This window comes from Nicotiana sylvestris, chromosome 6 (genome assembly GCF_000393655.2).
Source record: "Nicotiana sylvestris chromosome 6, ASM39365v2, whole genome shotgun sequence".
NCBI classification, from domain to species: Eukaryota; Viridiplantae; Streptophyta; class Magnoliopsida; order Solanales; family Solanaceae; genus Nicotiana; species Nicotiana sylvestris.
Window position 1 is genome coordinate 88,421,234 of NC_091062.1, and position 13,833 is coordinate 88,435,066.

At 40.7% G+C, this 13,833-nt stretch overlaps 1 protein-coding gene across 1 annotated transcript; it reads left to right on the forward strand.

Moving 5' to 3' along the window:
* Window positions 1-2,312: 2,312 nt before the first annotated feature.
* Window positions 2,313-4,172, forward strand: LOC138870905 (uncharacterized). Its single transcript, XM_070148747.1, has 3 exons — window positions 2,313-2,619; window positions 2,758-3,183; window positions 4,108-4,172. Exons 1-3 carry the CDS (start codon window positions 2,313-2,315, stop codon window positions 4,170-4,172), a joined length of 798 nt encoding a protein of 265 aa, XP_070004848.1.
* The last annotated feature ends 9,661 nt before the right edge of the window (window positions 4,173-13,833 follow it).

The following is a 13,833-nucleotide window of genomic DNA, read 5'->3' on the forward strand; positions in this document are numbered from 1 at the left end:
TATCAGGTTTTTGATACGGTATCGGTAGAGAAATTTCCTGAAGAGAAGTGTGTGCCAACTCCAAGGGTAGCTGCTACATCAGTCATGGTAGCCGTTGAAATGTTGAAAAATGGTTTTGTACCGGGCAAGGATTTGGGTGCATCTCTACAAGGTATCGTACAGCCGGGATCTCTTCCTAAATACTTGGATACATTTGGTCTGGGGTTCAAGCCCACATTCGCAGATGTGAGAAGAGCCAGAAATGAAATAGAGAGCATGGGCCCTTCCAAAGCCAGCCCCGCGTCTTTCCAGATCTTTTGTCAGGCCTGGTACCAGAAAGCACCCAGTGACGATGGTTCCTAGTTCGGTAGTTGATATGGATGGAGATTTGATGGAAAGGTTCGAGAGAATATTCGACGAAGTGAACACGCTGGAAGCTGGAGAGGGTTCTAGCAAGGCGGATGTGCAATTTGTTGGGCCCAATGCAAAGATTAACAATTGGGAAGCTACTCTTCTCCCCACCAGGAAGGAGTTTTGGTAGTTTGCTTTGATATTCTTTCAGTTTATCTAGATTATCCTAGGGTTGTAGTTCAGATTCTATGTTCCGTCCATTTGGATGTATAAGCCTTGTTATCTCTAATTTCAATGAAATGCAATTTCCCTTTTTCTCCCTTCCTGATAGTTTTATTTTTGTTTTTCATTTCTTCCTTGTACAGTTCTTTTTATGCTGGCTTCAATGATATGACATGCATGCGGAATCTTCGGCCCAGTCTTAAAAGCCAATCTAATTCTGAAATAGTAATTCAAGAAATAGAGTGTGATGTTGAATCGGAATATGACGAGGATGAAGCCTTTGAAGAGATTAGTAAAGAATTAAGCCATTTTGAAGAAAAACCCAAGCCTAACCTGAGTGATACAAAAGCAATCAATTTAGGGGACCAAGATAATGTCCGGGAAACTAAAATAAGTGTCCATCTTGAACCACAACTCAGAGAGGAGATAATTAAAATATTATTCGAGTATAAAGATGTTTTTGCATGGTCCTATGACGAAATGCCAGGTCTAAGCACTGGCTTGGTGGTTCACAAATTGCCCACTGATCCGGCATTCCCCCTGTCAAGCAGAAGCTGAGGAAATTTAAAACTAATATGAGTGTGAAAATTAAGGAAGAGGTCACCAAATAGTTTGAGGCCAAAGTCATTCGGGTCACTCGGTATCCCACCTGGTTAGCCAATGTTGTGCCTGTGCCGAAGAAGGATGGTAAGACCAGGGTGTGTGTTGATTATCAAGATCTCAACAAGGCAAGTCCCAAGGATAACTTCCCATTGCCGAACATCCATATATTGATTGATAATTGTGCCAAACATGAAATTGGTTCTTTTGTGGATTGTTATGCGGATTACCACCAGATCTTAGTGGATGAGGAGGACGCAGAAAAGATAGTATTCATCACACCATGGGGAACATAATGCTATCGGGTCATGCCATTTGGTTTGAAAAATACTAGGGCAACGTACATGAGGGCAATAACGACCATATTTCATGACATGATACACAGGGAGATTGAGGTTTATGTGAATGATGTGATTGTAAAGTCTAGAAAGCAGTCTGATCATGTCAAAGATCTGAGAAAGTTCTTCCAAAGGCTTTACAGGTACAATCCCAAGCTCAACCCTGCAAAATGCGCATTCGGTGTCCTGTCTGGAAAGTTGTTGGGATTCATAGTCAGCCACCGAGGTATTGAATTAGACCCGTCAAAGATCAAAGCTATCCAGGAGTTGCCACCCCCAAAGAACAAGACTGAGGTGATGAGCCTATTGGGGAGATTTAATTACATCAGCAAGTTTATTGCTCAGCTCACGACAACTTGTGAGCCCATCTTCAAACTGTTAAAGAAAGATGATGTGGTTAAGTGGACAGATGAATGTCAGGAAGCATTTGATAGGATAAAGGGGTACTTGTCAAACCCACCTGTGTTGGTCCCGCCAGAACCAGGGAGACCTTTGATTCTGTATTTGACGGTTTTGGGCAATTCATTTGGATGTGTGTTGGGATAGCATGACATCACTGGCAGGAAGGAGTAGGCCATCTATTATCTCAGCAAGAAGTTCACATCTTACGAGGTTAAGTACACTCATCTTGAGAGGACGTGTTGCGCCCTAACTTGGGTAGCCCAGAAGCTGAAACATTATTTGTCATCTTATACTACTTACCTCATCTCTCGCTTGGATCCGTTGAAGTATATCATCCAGAAGCCTATGCCCACGGGAAGGCTCGCAAAGTGGAAGATCTTGCTCAGATAATTTGACATTGTCTACGTGACCCGGACTGCGATGAAAGCACAAGCGTTGGCCGACCATTTGGATGAGAATCCTATGGATGAAGAATACGAACCTTTGAAGACGTATTTCCCTAATGAAGAGGTAACGCACATTGAAGAGTTGGAACAGAGTGAAAGGCCAAGATGGAAACTTTTCTTTAATGGGGCCGCTAACATGAAAGGCGTTGGGATAGGAGCGATACTTGTTTCTGAAATAGGGCATCATTACCCTGTCATGGCTCAACTTCGGTTCTACTGTACTAACAACATGGCTGAGTACGTGGCATGCATTTTGGGTTTGAGGATGGCTGTGGATATGGGTGTCTAGAAAGTCTTGGTCTTGGGTGACTCGGACCTTTTGGTGCACTAGATTTAGGGAGAGTGGGAAACACGGGATATAAAACTCATACCGTATCGACAATTTTTACATGATCTTTGTTAGCGATTCCAATCAATAGAGTTCAGGCATATTCCGAGGATTCATAATGAGGTCGCTGATGCTTTGGCTACTCCGGTCTCAATGTTACATCACCTAGATAAGGCTTATGTGGACCCTTTGTATATTCAAGTCCACGATCAGCATGCTTATTGTAATGTGGTAGAAGAAGAGCTCGATAGGGAGCCTTGGTTTCACGATATCAAGGAGTATATCAGGATGGGAGTGTATCCCGTACAAGCCACAGGTGATCAAAAGAGAACAATTCGGCGGTTGGCAAATGGATTTTTCTTCAGTGGAGGAGTGTTGTACAAAAGAACTCCAGATCTTGGATTGTTGAGATGCATAGATGCTAGGCAGGCCACAGCTATTATGACTGAAGTACATTCTGGAGTCTATGGACCGCACATGAATGGGTATGTGCTGGCAAAGAAGATTCTCCGGGCAGGTTATTATTGGCTCACTATGGAGCGAGATTGTATCTGTTTCGTGCATAAATGTCATCGATGCCAAGTGCATGGAGATTTGATTCATTCTCCACCATCTGAATTACACACGATGTCTGCACCGTGGCCTTTTGTTGCGCGGGGCATGGATGTCATTGGGCCAATTGAGCCATCAGCATCAAATGGGCACAGGTTCATTCTGGTGGCCATAGATTATTTCACCAAGTGGGTTGAGGCTAAAACATTCAAGTTTGTAACCAAGAAGGCGGTGGTTGATTTTGTGCACTCAAATATCATTTGCCGGTTCGGGATACCGAAGGTAATCATCACAGATAACGGTGCTAATCTCAATAGTCATCTGATGAAAGAGGTGTGTCAACAGTTTAAGATTACACATCGCAATTCCACCCCATACCACCCCAAGGCGAATGGAGCAGTTGAGGCAGCCAACAAGAACATAAAGAAGATACTTCGAAAAATGGTGGAGGGTTCTAGGCAGTGGCATGAAAAGCTACCGTTTGCATTGCTGGGTTATTGCACTACTGTTCGTACTTCAGTAGGGGTGACTCCTTATTTATTGGTGTATGGCACCGAAGCAGTGATACCCGCAGAAGTGGAAATTCCATCCCTTTGAATTGTCGTGAAGGTTGAGATCGATGATGATGAGTGGGTCAAAACCCGCTTGGAACAATTGAGTTTGATCTACGAGAAAAGATTGGCAGCAGTGTGTCATGACCAGTTGTATCAACAGAGAATAGCAAGAGCATACAATAAGAAGGTGCGTCCACGGAAGTTTGAAGTGGGTCAGTTAGTATTGAAACGCATTCCTCCACATCAAGTTGAAGTAAAAGGCAAGTTTGCCCCAAACTGGCAGGGGCCGTTCGTTGTAACTAGAGTATTGTCCAATGGTGCATTGTATTTGATAGATGTAGAAGGCAAATGTGTAGAAATGGCAATCAACTCTGATGCAGTCAAAAGATACTATGTATGATTCCTTTGTTTAATTGTACTTATTTGTATTCGGCATGTTATGAATATTGAAATGACGAAGGCATTTTGTTCTGCTATCTAAACACTTTATCCTTTGTTACCCCCTTTGAGCCTTATTTATTTTTCTTTCATACCCCTCTTTCGGAATCAGTAGCGAATATCAGAAACACAAGCGTAAAAGATAAGTAAAGGAAGAAGAGAAAAAGAGAAAGAAAAGAAAAGAGAAAGAAAGGAATGAAAAGAGAAAGAAAAGAATGAAAAGAAAAAGAGGGAATAAAACCAACAAAAAGAGAAAAAGAAAGCAAAAAAAAAAGAGAAAGAAAAGAAAGTGAAAATAGAAAACCACAACAACAAAGTAATTTCTATGACATGAACTACTTTCGACCTGATTCCTCGTAAGGATACGTATGCAGCCTCACGGTTCGATCTCATCAAAATAAAAATCCAAAAGTCCCCAAGCAAGAAACTAGGGTAGAAGCTGTGGTTGTTGTAAGAAATCTGATTCCGAAAGTTGTAATTTTGAACCCATGTGAATTATTTTTGAGCCTTTGATACCCTTTTCTTTCTAATCCCATCCAAAAGCCCACATTACGGTCCAAAGAAAGACCTTCCGATCAGTTTTCGAGAAATGCCAAGTCGAGCAGGTAGAGGTGATTCATATCAGGGGCAACACTCTGGTCCAAACGGGAAAAAGAAATAAAAAATGAGAGAGTCTTATTGGTGAAAACCCTTACGGGCACCGTAAGACGACGGCAAGTTGAGGGAAAAGAAATCAAAAATGAGAGAGTCTTATTGGTGAAAACTCTTACGGGCACCATAAGGCGACGGGAGCTGAGAGAAATAAAAAATGAGAGAGTCTTATTGGTGAAAACCCTCACGGGCACCGTAAGGAGAAAGTGAGTTGAGAGATGAACAAATGAGAGAGGCTTGTTGGTGAAAACCCTTCAGGGCACCGCAGGCCGAACAAGGTTAAGGTTTTGGTAAAGAAATAAGGTTATGGAAACTCTAGGGCAGCAAAGTATGGCAACTGGAAGTTGATTGGTTGGACAGATTGGGCAGATTAATCCGAAATGCATGTCATGATCTTTGGTGCCAGCTGTTCCACTCAGATAAGTCTCTTTTCTTTTTCCCCTTCAGATAGTCTTCTAGTTTTGGATTTTCTTATCCTTAACTCTCTAAGTCATTGCATTTCATTTCTTTTGGGTTTATTTCTCTAAGATTTTCCCAATGTCAGTTTTGTTTAAGCAAATAAGAAGGAATTTCAAAGTTCACTACCAGCTTCAAAAGTGCAAAGCACAGTGCGGCCAAGGCATACCAAATATAGCAGGATGTAAAGTGGGATAGAGTGCCAGCAGGAGTTCCATCGGCAAAATGATTTGGCAATTACATGGGAGATGCAGAGGTTCAGTTAAAGGGGTCAGAGGTATGAAACAACGGTTCGGCTATAGAACACTCGGGTCACCCAAAGTCATGGGGTTTCGAAAGTCAGTCGAAAAGTCAAGCAGTTCAGGGCCAGTTTGGGGAAGCCAGTCAAAACAAAACAATGCAGCGGAGAGACCTTCAGCAAGAATGCCATCAACTAACCACCACATTTTAAACTAACAAGATTTTTCTTTGATTAAAATAGGGGCAGGAAATTTCGGTTGTTTCGGAGAACCCGCCGTGGAGAAAGGCAGTCACCAAACAGGTTTGATTTTTGATTTTCAGGACCCTCCTGAAAAATGGGACCTAGCGTAAAGTTCAGAAATAGCGTAATCTAGCATAAACGTATCCCAAAGGAATATAAGCAGGTTTATAAGTTTGCATGTTTGAGACCCTCCTGAATAATGGGACTTAGTTTTAAGATTTCGATTAGATAACAACATTTAGCGTAAATTCTGCTGTAGGGTAGTATAATTCAGCCATAAAAGTTGTCACTCTTAAGATAAAATTTGACCTTTGATTTTCAGGACCCTCCTGGATAATGGGGAGTAGTTTAAAGACCCTCTTAGATAACAAGATTTAGCAGAAGTCACACCTTCAGAAGATATAACGTAGATTTAAAATTGGCATTTAATTAAGAGTTGTCAGAACCCCCTGGATAATGGGACCTAGCTTTCAAATTCTTAGTAATATTTGGTAATATGATTTAGTTTAACACTCACATATGTGCCCAGCCACCAAACTGGGGCAGAAAATTTTCTTTGTTTTTTGTCTATTTCGTTGAAATCAGGAGCCCGCTTGGAGAGCAGGGAATACATTTCAAGTCAGCAGTTAGGAGCCCGCCTGGAGAGCAGGGAATACATTTCAAGTCAGCAGTCAGGAACCCGCTTGGAGAGCAGGGAATACATTTCAAGTCATGCAATCATGAGCCCGCCTGGAGAGCAGGGAATACATTCAAGTTTAGCAGTCAGGAGCCCGCCTGAAGAGTAGGGAATACATTTCAAGGCAGCAATCAGGAGCCCGCCTGAAGAGCAGGGAATATATTTCAAGGCAGCAGTCAGGAGCCCGCTTGGAGAGCAGGAAATACATTTCAAGTTTAGCAATCAGGAGCCCGCCTGGAGAACAAGGGAGTACAATTCAAGTTTTAGCTTTCAAATTCTTATTGATATTTGGTAATACACTTACATGTGTGCCCAGCCACCAAACTGGGGCAGAAAACTTTCTTTGTTTTTGTTTATTTTGTTGAAGTCAGGAGCCCGCCTGGAGAGCAGGGAATACATTTCAAGTTCAGCAATCAGGAGCCCACCCGGAGAGCAGGAATACATTCAAGTTCAGCAGTCAAGCGTCCACCTGGAGAAAAGAAAAAACATCTCAAAATGTAGTTGGCAGTCAGGCATCCACCTGGAGAAATGGAAAACATCTCAGATTACAATTCAAAGCGGCAACAAAAGGATTCCACCGGGAGAATACAAGTCAATAAGGCAACAAGAACCGCAAGAGCAAATTTGAAGATATAGATAGGATTTTGTAATGCATAGATCATAGTCTAGTCTAGCTTCTTTTTATTTTATCATGGTGTAATAAGGGGATGCAATAAGCAGTAGCAGCAGCAGCAACAGTGAAATCACAGCTTCATGGTAGTCCCAGCTACCGAAACTTTCCGAACTACACTAACCTGATTCCTTTATAGCCAAGGATATGTAGGCAACCTCGGAAGCAGGGTGCGGTCAAATCTTTCAAAATGCTTCCCACGGAGTATTCAAACGGGCAAAAATCGCTCGTATCCACTCACTTTATATTTGCATGAAAACTCTTCGTGTTTCCGGGCAAAGAGGGGCAGCTGTGAGCACGTGATTTTTGTCCTATATGAATTACTCCTATAAATTAAAAACAAAATAACTTCTTTTCATTATTTGCAATTTTGTGGATTTTGTGGCATTTTCTAATAATTGTTTGCATTTGTATGTGTATGTCTATGTCTATTTTATTTAATTCATGAAAATACAAAAAGACACTGCATTTACATTTAGGATCTAATTTTGCATTAATTAGTAATTTAGTGCTTTATAAAAAAATGGGAAAAATCACAAAATAGTTTATTTTGCACTTTTAATTTTAATTTCAAATTTTGGTGGTTTTTCTTTAATTTGGTATTTGATTAGTTGTGGTAATTATCATTTATAGTTAGTTAATTTAATTTGATAGAATAGTTTGATTAGGAATTAATTTAGGCTTTATTTTAATTTTAATTTAAAAAGAAATTAGAAGAAAAATTGAAAAAATGAAAATGAAAAGGAAAAGGGAATAAAAGAAAACTTAGCTCTGGGCCAAGCTTATACCATCCCAAGTTGTCCCCTATTAACTTGTCCAAACTAAGGCCCAATTATGCCACAAACCGGTCCAAGTGATCAACCATGGAGGCCGTCGAAACGACGTAGTACGAAAGTGATACTACGTCGTTTTGAGTTCAACTCTATTAAACTGATCTCAGCCGATCATTTTTCAGCATCCAACGGTTGTGAAAATCCTTCTCTTTTAATTAAAATTGTCTGAAAGAGTATCCGTGAACCATCTCCTTCATCTCTCAGACCTCTCATCTCACCACCGCCCACCACCCACCGGAATTCGCCACCGGTGGCGGTGTATCTCCAAACTCCACCAAATCTTGACCCTATCACCCCCGTTGTCTCCCCGTTAAGAATCCGCCATTAGTTTTATCCAAAAGTTACTCAATCCATCCAAATCTTAAATTTAAGCCTGCTGAGAACCCGACCTTGTACCATTTCTTCTTTTTCTTTTCTCTTCCTATTTTGGTTTCCCCAGGAGATGGCCATGTTTGACATCGAACTCTCGACAAGGGGATGTCGTTGGGTTTGTGCCTCGCCGGCTGCTTGAAGAGTCAAAGTCTTTCGTCCTCTTTTCTTTTCCTTTTGGCAAATGACAAAATAGTGCTTGTGTTACAATTTTCATTGTTGGCCAAGAGTCCTGTTCTTCAAGGTTTGGCCAGCCTTTTAGGTATCTTCCTTGTTTCTGTCCTTCTTCATTTTTTTTTCTGTTTCTTCTTCTCTTTTTCATTATGTATTCGTTTCAATTTTGTCCATGCATGAGTGTTTAATAATCAGCCTGTTTCATTTGGTTATTGTTCGAAATTAATTAAGTCACTGCCTTTCTTTTGGGGTTTTGGGTTTTGACTTATGGGTTCCGGATTTTTCCTTTGGCTCACTAAGTTGGGATGTTAAATTAGGGCTCGATCTGAGCCTGAAATCTGCAAAGCCCAAAATGGATTTGGCTCATGACCCATGTTGGACTGGTTTAGTACTGGGTCAAGTTGACCCATGACTCAGGGGATTTGTTCTAGGGTAATTAACAGGACCCTAAGGGGTAAATTTGGGAATTCTAAGGGTAAGGGAATCTCAATAACAGCCTAGGAAACTTCTAGGAAGTTGAGTATTTGGATTAATGTGGAACTCTGATTATTAGACTAAGGTTTTCTGAGCAAAAATAAAAATGTAAAAAGGGTCTAATTGCAAAACTTGATTTCTTTGGGGCTGCCCTACTTCCTTGCCTATAAAGGCACACTTCCTTACCATTCAAGGGAGGGTTTTTTTTTAGAAACAAAAATCCAGAGAAAACAAAACGGCTGAAACTTTGAACCTATTCCCTTTATTTTCAGCCTTGAGCGTTGAAATTTTCAGTGGTTGAACACTTTTCGATTCTTTCCATGTTTGATATGGTTTAAATTTAGGTCTCTCAAAGTTTTTGGGATAAGTTCTGTTGGGTAGATACTGCTCCATTGGCTTCAGTTGGCCATTTTTGCTAAGCTTTAGTGCTGAATCCTGTTGCTGCTCTGCTGTTGTAGAACACTGACCTCTTACATTTTGATTTCTTTTCAATCTCCAGGTACTTCTTGATTCTCTGAATAGATGAGATGCAAGTTTGGAACACTGTAATTGCTTGAAGGGCTCAGAAATGGATATTGTTCTTTTACCATGAATGTTAGCTATGTTTTTAGGGATTTCTGAAATAGTGTAATGTGATCGTGCTTTATCTTACTTACTCATGTCCTCCACGTTATCTTCTGTCTTAAAGTGAGTCATGGAGTATATTAATGTGTTGAGTCGGAGGTATTTGCATGGAGAGTACCTCATGTTAGGGTATTGTTCATCTGTGTATGTTTTATAAACTGCCCATGATTAAGATAATACGCATAAGTGGAAGAATATGAGTGATGCTACTGGATATGTTGTTAGTATGGGTTCTTTTCTTGAAAATGTCGCCTTGGTTATGGTTGAGCGTTCGTTGAATGGTCATTTGTTCCTTAAGTATTCAATTTAAGATCCATTCCTCTTAGTAATTAGCATGGTCGATTTTTCTCATGGTCTGTAGAATAACTCGAAGTGTGTCATTCTGAAATTCGACCTTCCTTTGCTTGTGTCCCTGTCATGTGAGTTCGATTTCAGAAATGGTAGTTTCATTATTTAGTTTCAGATCTTTTTATATCTTGTTTGCTTTAGAGTAAATTTGAAACTCATGACTTGTTCAGGGGTGAGAATTGAATCAGGATTCAATATGAGCTGGGGAAGAGGCTTTTGGGTTCGGTTAATTAGTGGATAATTTGTGTAAAGGTGTATTAGTGCAATTTAGGGGTTGCATCATCACTCTGAATGTCTATGGTAGCCTAAAAATCTGCTTTGTGTTTGAATTAAAATCACCAGTATTTACTCGATGAAAATTGTCTAGAGTGATACACCTTGTTTCAAGAATGTTTGCTGAATCATGTTTTGGATTGTCATCGTTGGCCCAATTGCGATTGTCTTTCCTCTTCGCAACCAGGCTTCCAAGCTGGGCTTTCCTCTAGCCCAGTTATTTCATATACTTAATCGGCATTAATGGGCAACCGGATATGGGTTTGGACCGGGTTTGGCCACGCTGTGTTCTCCTTCGAAAATTTCCCAGTAACATTGGGCCTATAGCTGTCCCAATTTGTCTCATATGATTTAAAGGTTTTTTTTATCACACTTGGGTTTATGACTAGCAAGATGCCAATTGAACCTCAGTTTATATTGGGCCTCACCTAGTACTGACCCTTAATCAATGATTTGAGTTTAGCTGTAGTTTAGAAATAATTGTAAGTCCCTTAAGCCTTATTCAACTGGTAGATCCTTGTAGATAATTTGCGTGCCATACCAATTAGACATACGATTCATGGTCGTCACTTGATTAACGTTAATCCTTGAAAATCGAGGTGTGTCATTTGGTAAAATTTCATGGCCCTCGCAAAGTTGCAAACGCGTAGTTGCTTTAGGCGCGTTATTTTAATAATTTATCTTCCTAAACTCGAGTGCGCATTTATGTGACCCAAATCCAAAATCTCAACAATGTCAAGATATGTCGAAGACCGCGGGTGCATTTATGTGACGTGGTTCCAGACGTGTTTTAACAGTGTTGCAATATTCTTAAAATTAAATAAAAGCGGTTAAAAGATAAAATTTGCACATAGGTTCATAATTGTTTAAAATCAAATAATTAAGCTGGATATAACAGTTGAGCGACCGTGCTAGAACCATGGAACTCGGGAATGCCTAACACCTTCTCCCGGGTTAACAGAATTCCTTACTCGGATTTCTGGTTCGCGGACAGTTAAACAGAGTCAATCTTTTCCTCGATTCGGGATTTGAACCGGTGACTTGGGACACCATAAATTATCCCAAGTGGTGACTCTGAATCTTTCAGTAATATGATCCCATTTCGATTGTCCTTTAATTGGAAAAACTCCCTTATATATATTCCTTACGGGGTATAAGTAAAAAGGAGGTGTGACACCAGGTTGCAAGCCTTTTTCACAAAACACCAATCTCAGGTGACACTGAAGACAATACCAGTTTACTCTAAACATTCACATCCCTTTCCTGCTCATCCGAGCTCGCGACCTCCTTGCCCACATCGAACCGCAACCTCGGTTCCTCACTTTCAATTTTTTATACTGCTCATTGCACCTAACATTCCAATATGCGACAGTATAAGAATTTCATCATAACTCCTGAACCACTAATATGGTAAACATTTCATCACATAGAAACTTTTTACTTAACTCATTCCAAGAGAACCATAACAACACGCGAGTGAATTCTCATAACCATAGATCATGCAATTCCTTAAGTAGTGGTCTAAGCCACATCGTGCCAATTCAACCATGGCTAACCAATCTAACTTCTTCTAATCCATCCTTATCTTGCCTTAGAGATAATAATGAGTTCATTCAACCCATAACGAACTCAATCCGCACTCATCCCAAATGGCATTGTATTACGAGACCATGCTGTCTCAAACCCCACGAACCATCTCATACCTTCCTTATGCGCACATTCGCATCCTCAACCGGTACGCCCATTCTGATAACTTCTCTACGAATCCAAATTCATTCCCTTTCATTCTTCCAAATGCTACACTGCATGTCAAAAATGTCATAGAACATCCCGAGCCTCTTATCATAATTCGCCACAAAAACTCGATTCTTAACCATACCGCGGGCTTGAAATATTAGGCACCACATTTTTTTATCTTTGAATTCACTAGGACCGTTGTTGAGAGTCACCCACTCTGGCTTGGTCCCGAATATAATCAACTCCAAGACTCTGCTGGCACATGAACACACATATCAATGAAGCACCCGAGTGAATCACTTCCCTTGTAAATCACCTCTGCACGAAGCATAAATCCCGAATTTTCCCAAAGCCTGAACATGTAAGGCCAACTATAGTACCCCTTTATAAATTTCTTTTTCTCAAATTACCATTTATGTTCTTTCCCTTAGTTGTAATAACTCACCAATACGGTGATAACCCATACCTCACAAGTAGATAACCATGCAACTTAATCCTAGGCGGCTGGACTCTCCCACTTAGCTTGGATCCACCTATTACCTAACTCTGGAATCGACCAAGATTCTCTATCTCTTACTGACATAACCTTGCGCAATCAAACCACCAAATTCCTTGAAATCCTTCCATTAGCATCTCATGAACACTTTGCAACATTCACATATTCGACTTCTTACTGGATAGTCAATAAAATCCTCCGTGGAAGCTTCACCAACCACGCAACCGCTGACCTGCTCACAGGAGATAACTCATCTGTGAAAATTACACGCCGACATCTTCCAACGTTGTTGCACAAGGTACAATCACTATGACATCAATAACCCATCCTGAGCTCGTGCTCATTCGCAACTGCACTAGTCCGTTCTCTTCTTATGGACATCAACTAAATGTGCAACAATATATTCCAATTCAAAGTTATATTGCATCCTTCTTCGTATCAAGAAACTCTCTTTCTGTTGTATCCAATCTCCCGTCGTATAATAGCCAATATTGCAAATTCAGCCTGTGGACCTAATCTCTGTCCACTAAAATTCCCAAATCACTCTAAACTTTTCCTCAAGGTGTGTAGGTATCCTGCCACTGAACTCATATGCTACTCTGTCACTCTCCCACTTTGGTCAAACTCACTCCTTTAAGCAACTACTTGACTTTCGCTCCTTACACATGGCCTTCTAGAAATTTAACCATCGCCTGACACTTCCCACATGTCCTTCCTCATCCTTTGCTGCCCAGTTGTTACCTTAGATCAATATCTCTCTCTATAGCACTTGAACCGATAGATTGCTACTAACTTCAACCCTTACGAAGATCCTCCTTCTCGAGCCTTCAACATTAGAAATACACATTCAATCCTGAACCACCACACCCCGTGATCTTTGACAGTCGCTCCTCCAATACTATCTCACAATATCCTACCCCAAGGCGATTTATAAAAGATCATGACATCAGCGAACTTAACATATTCAATCGAGGACGATGACACTGCGTTTCAGATAAAAATTCCACCACACTTGAAAACACCAAGTCTCGTTACTCTATCAACCCAAACCTGAACGTCTATAGTCCGATTAACTTTCCTCTGCCGGAAATACAATACCAAAACTCTGAATCATGCACTGAGAAGACCTCCTTCCAAGTCATACACTACTTCCACACATGGTCAAGCATCCCATCATTATATCAATACCATGCGATAACCATTCATGAGCATCATAGAAACCTATGCATTGACTCAAAGCTCTCAGAAGTACATCTACGGTGCTGAAATGATAGAATATCCTTCCGCTAGGCGACGACAATAGTCCAATCAACTATGCATGGAGAAACATCCCGCACCACATCTGTAGTACTATTAAAATT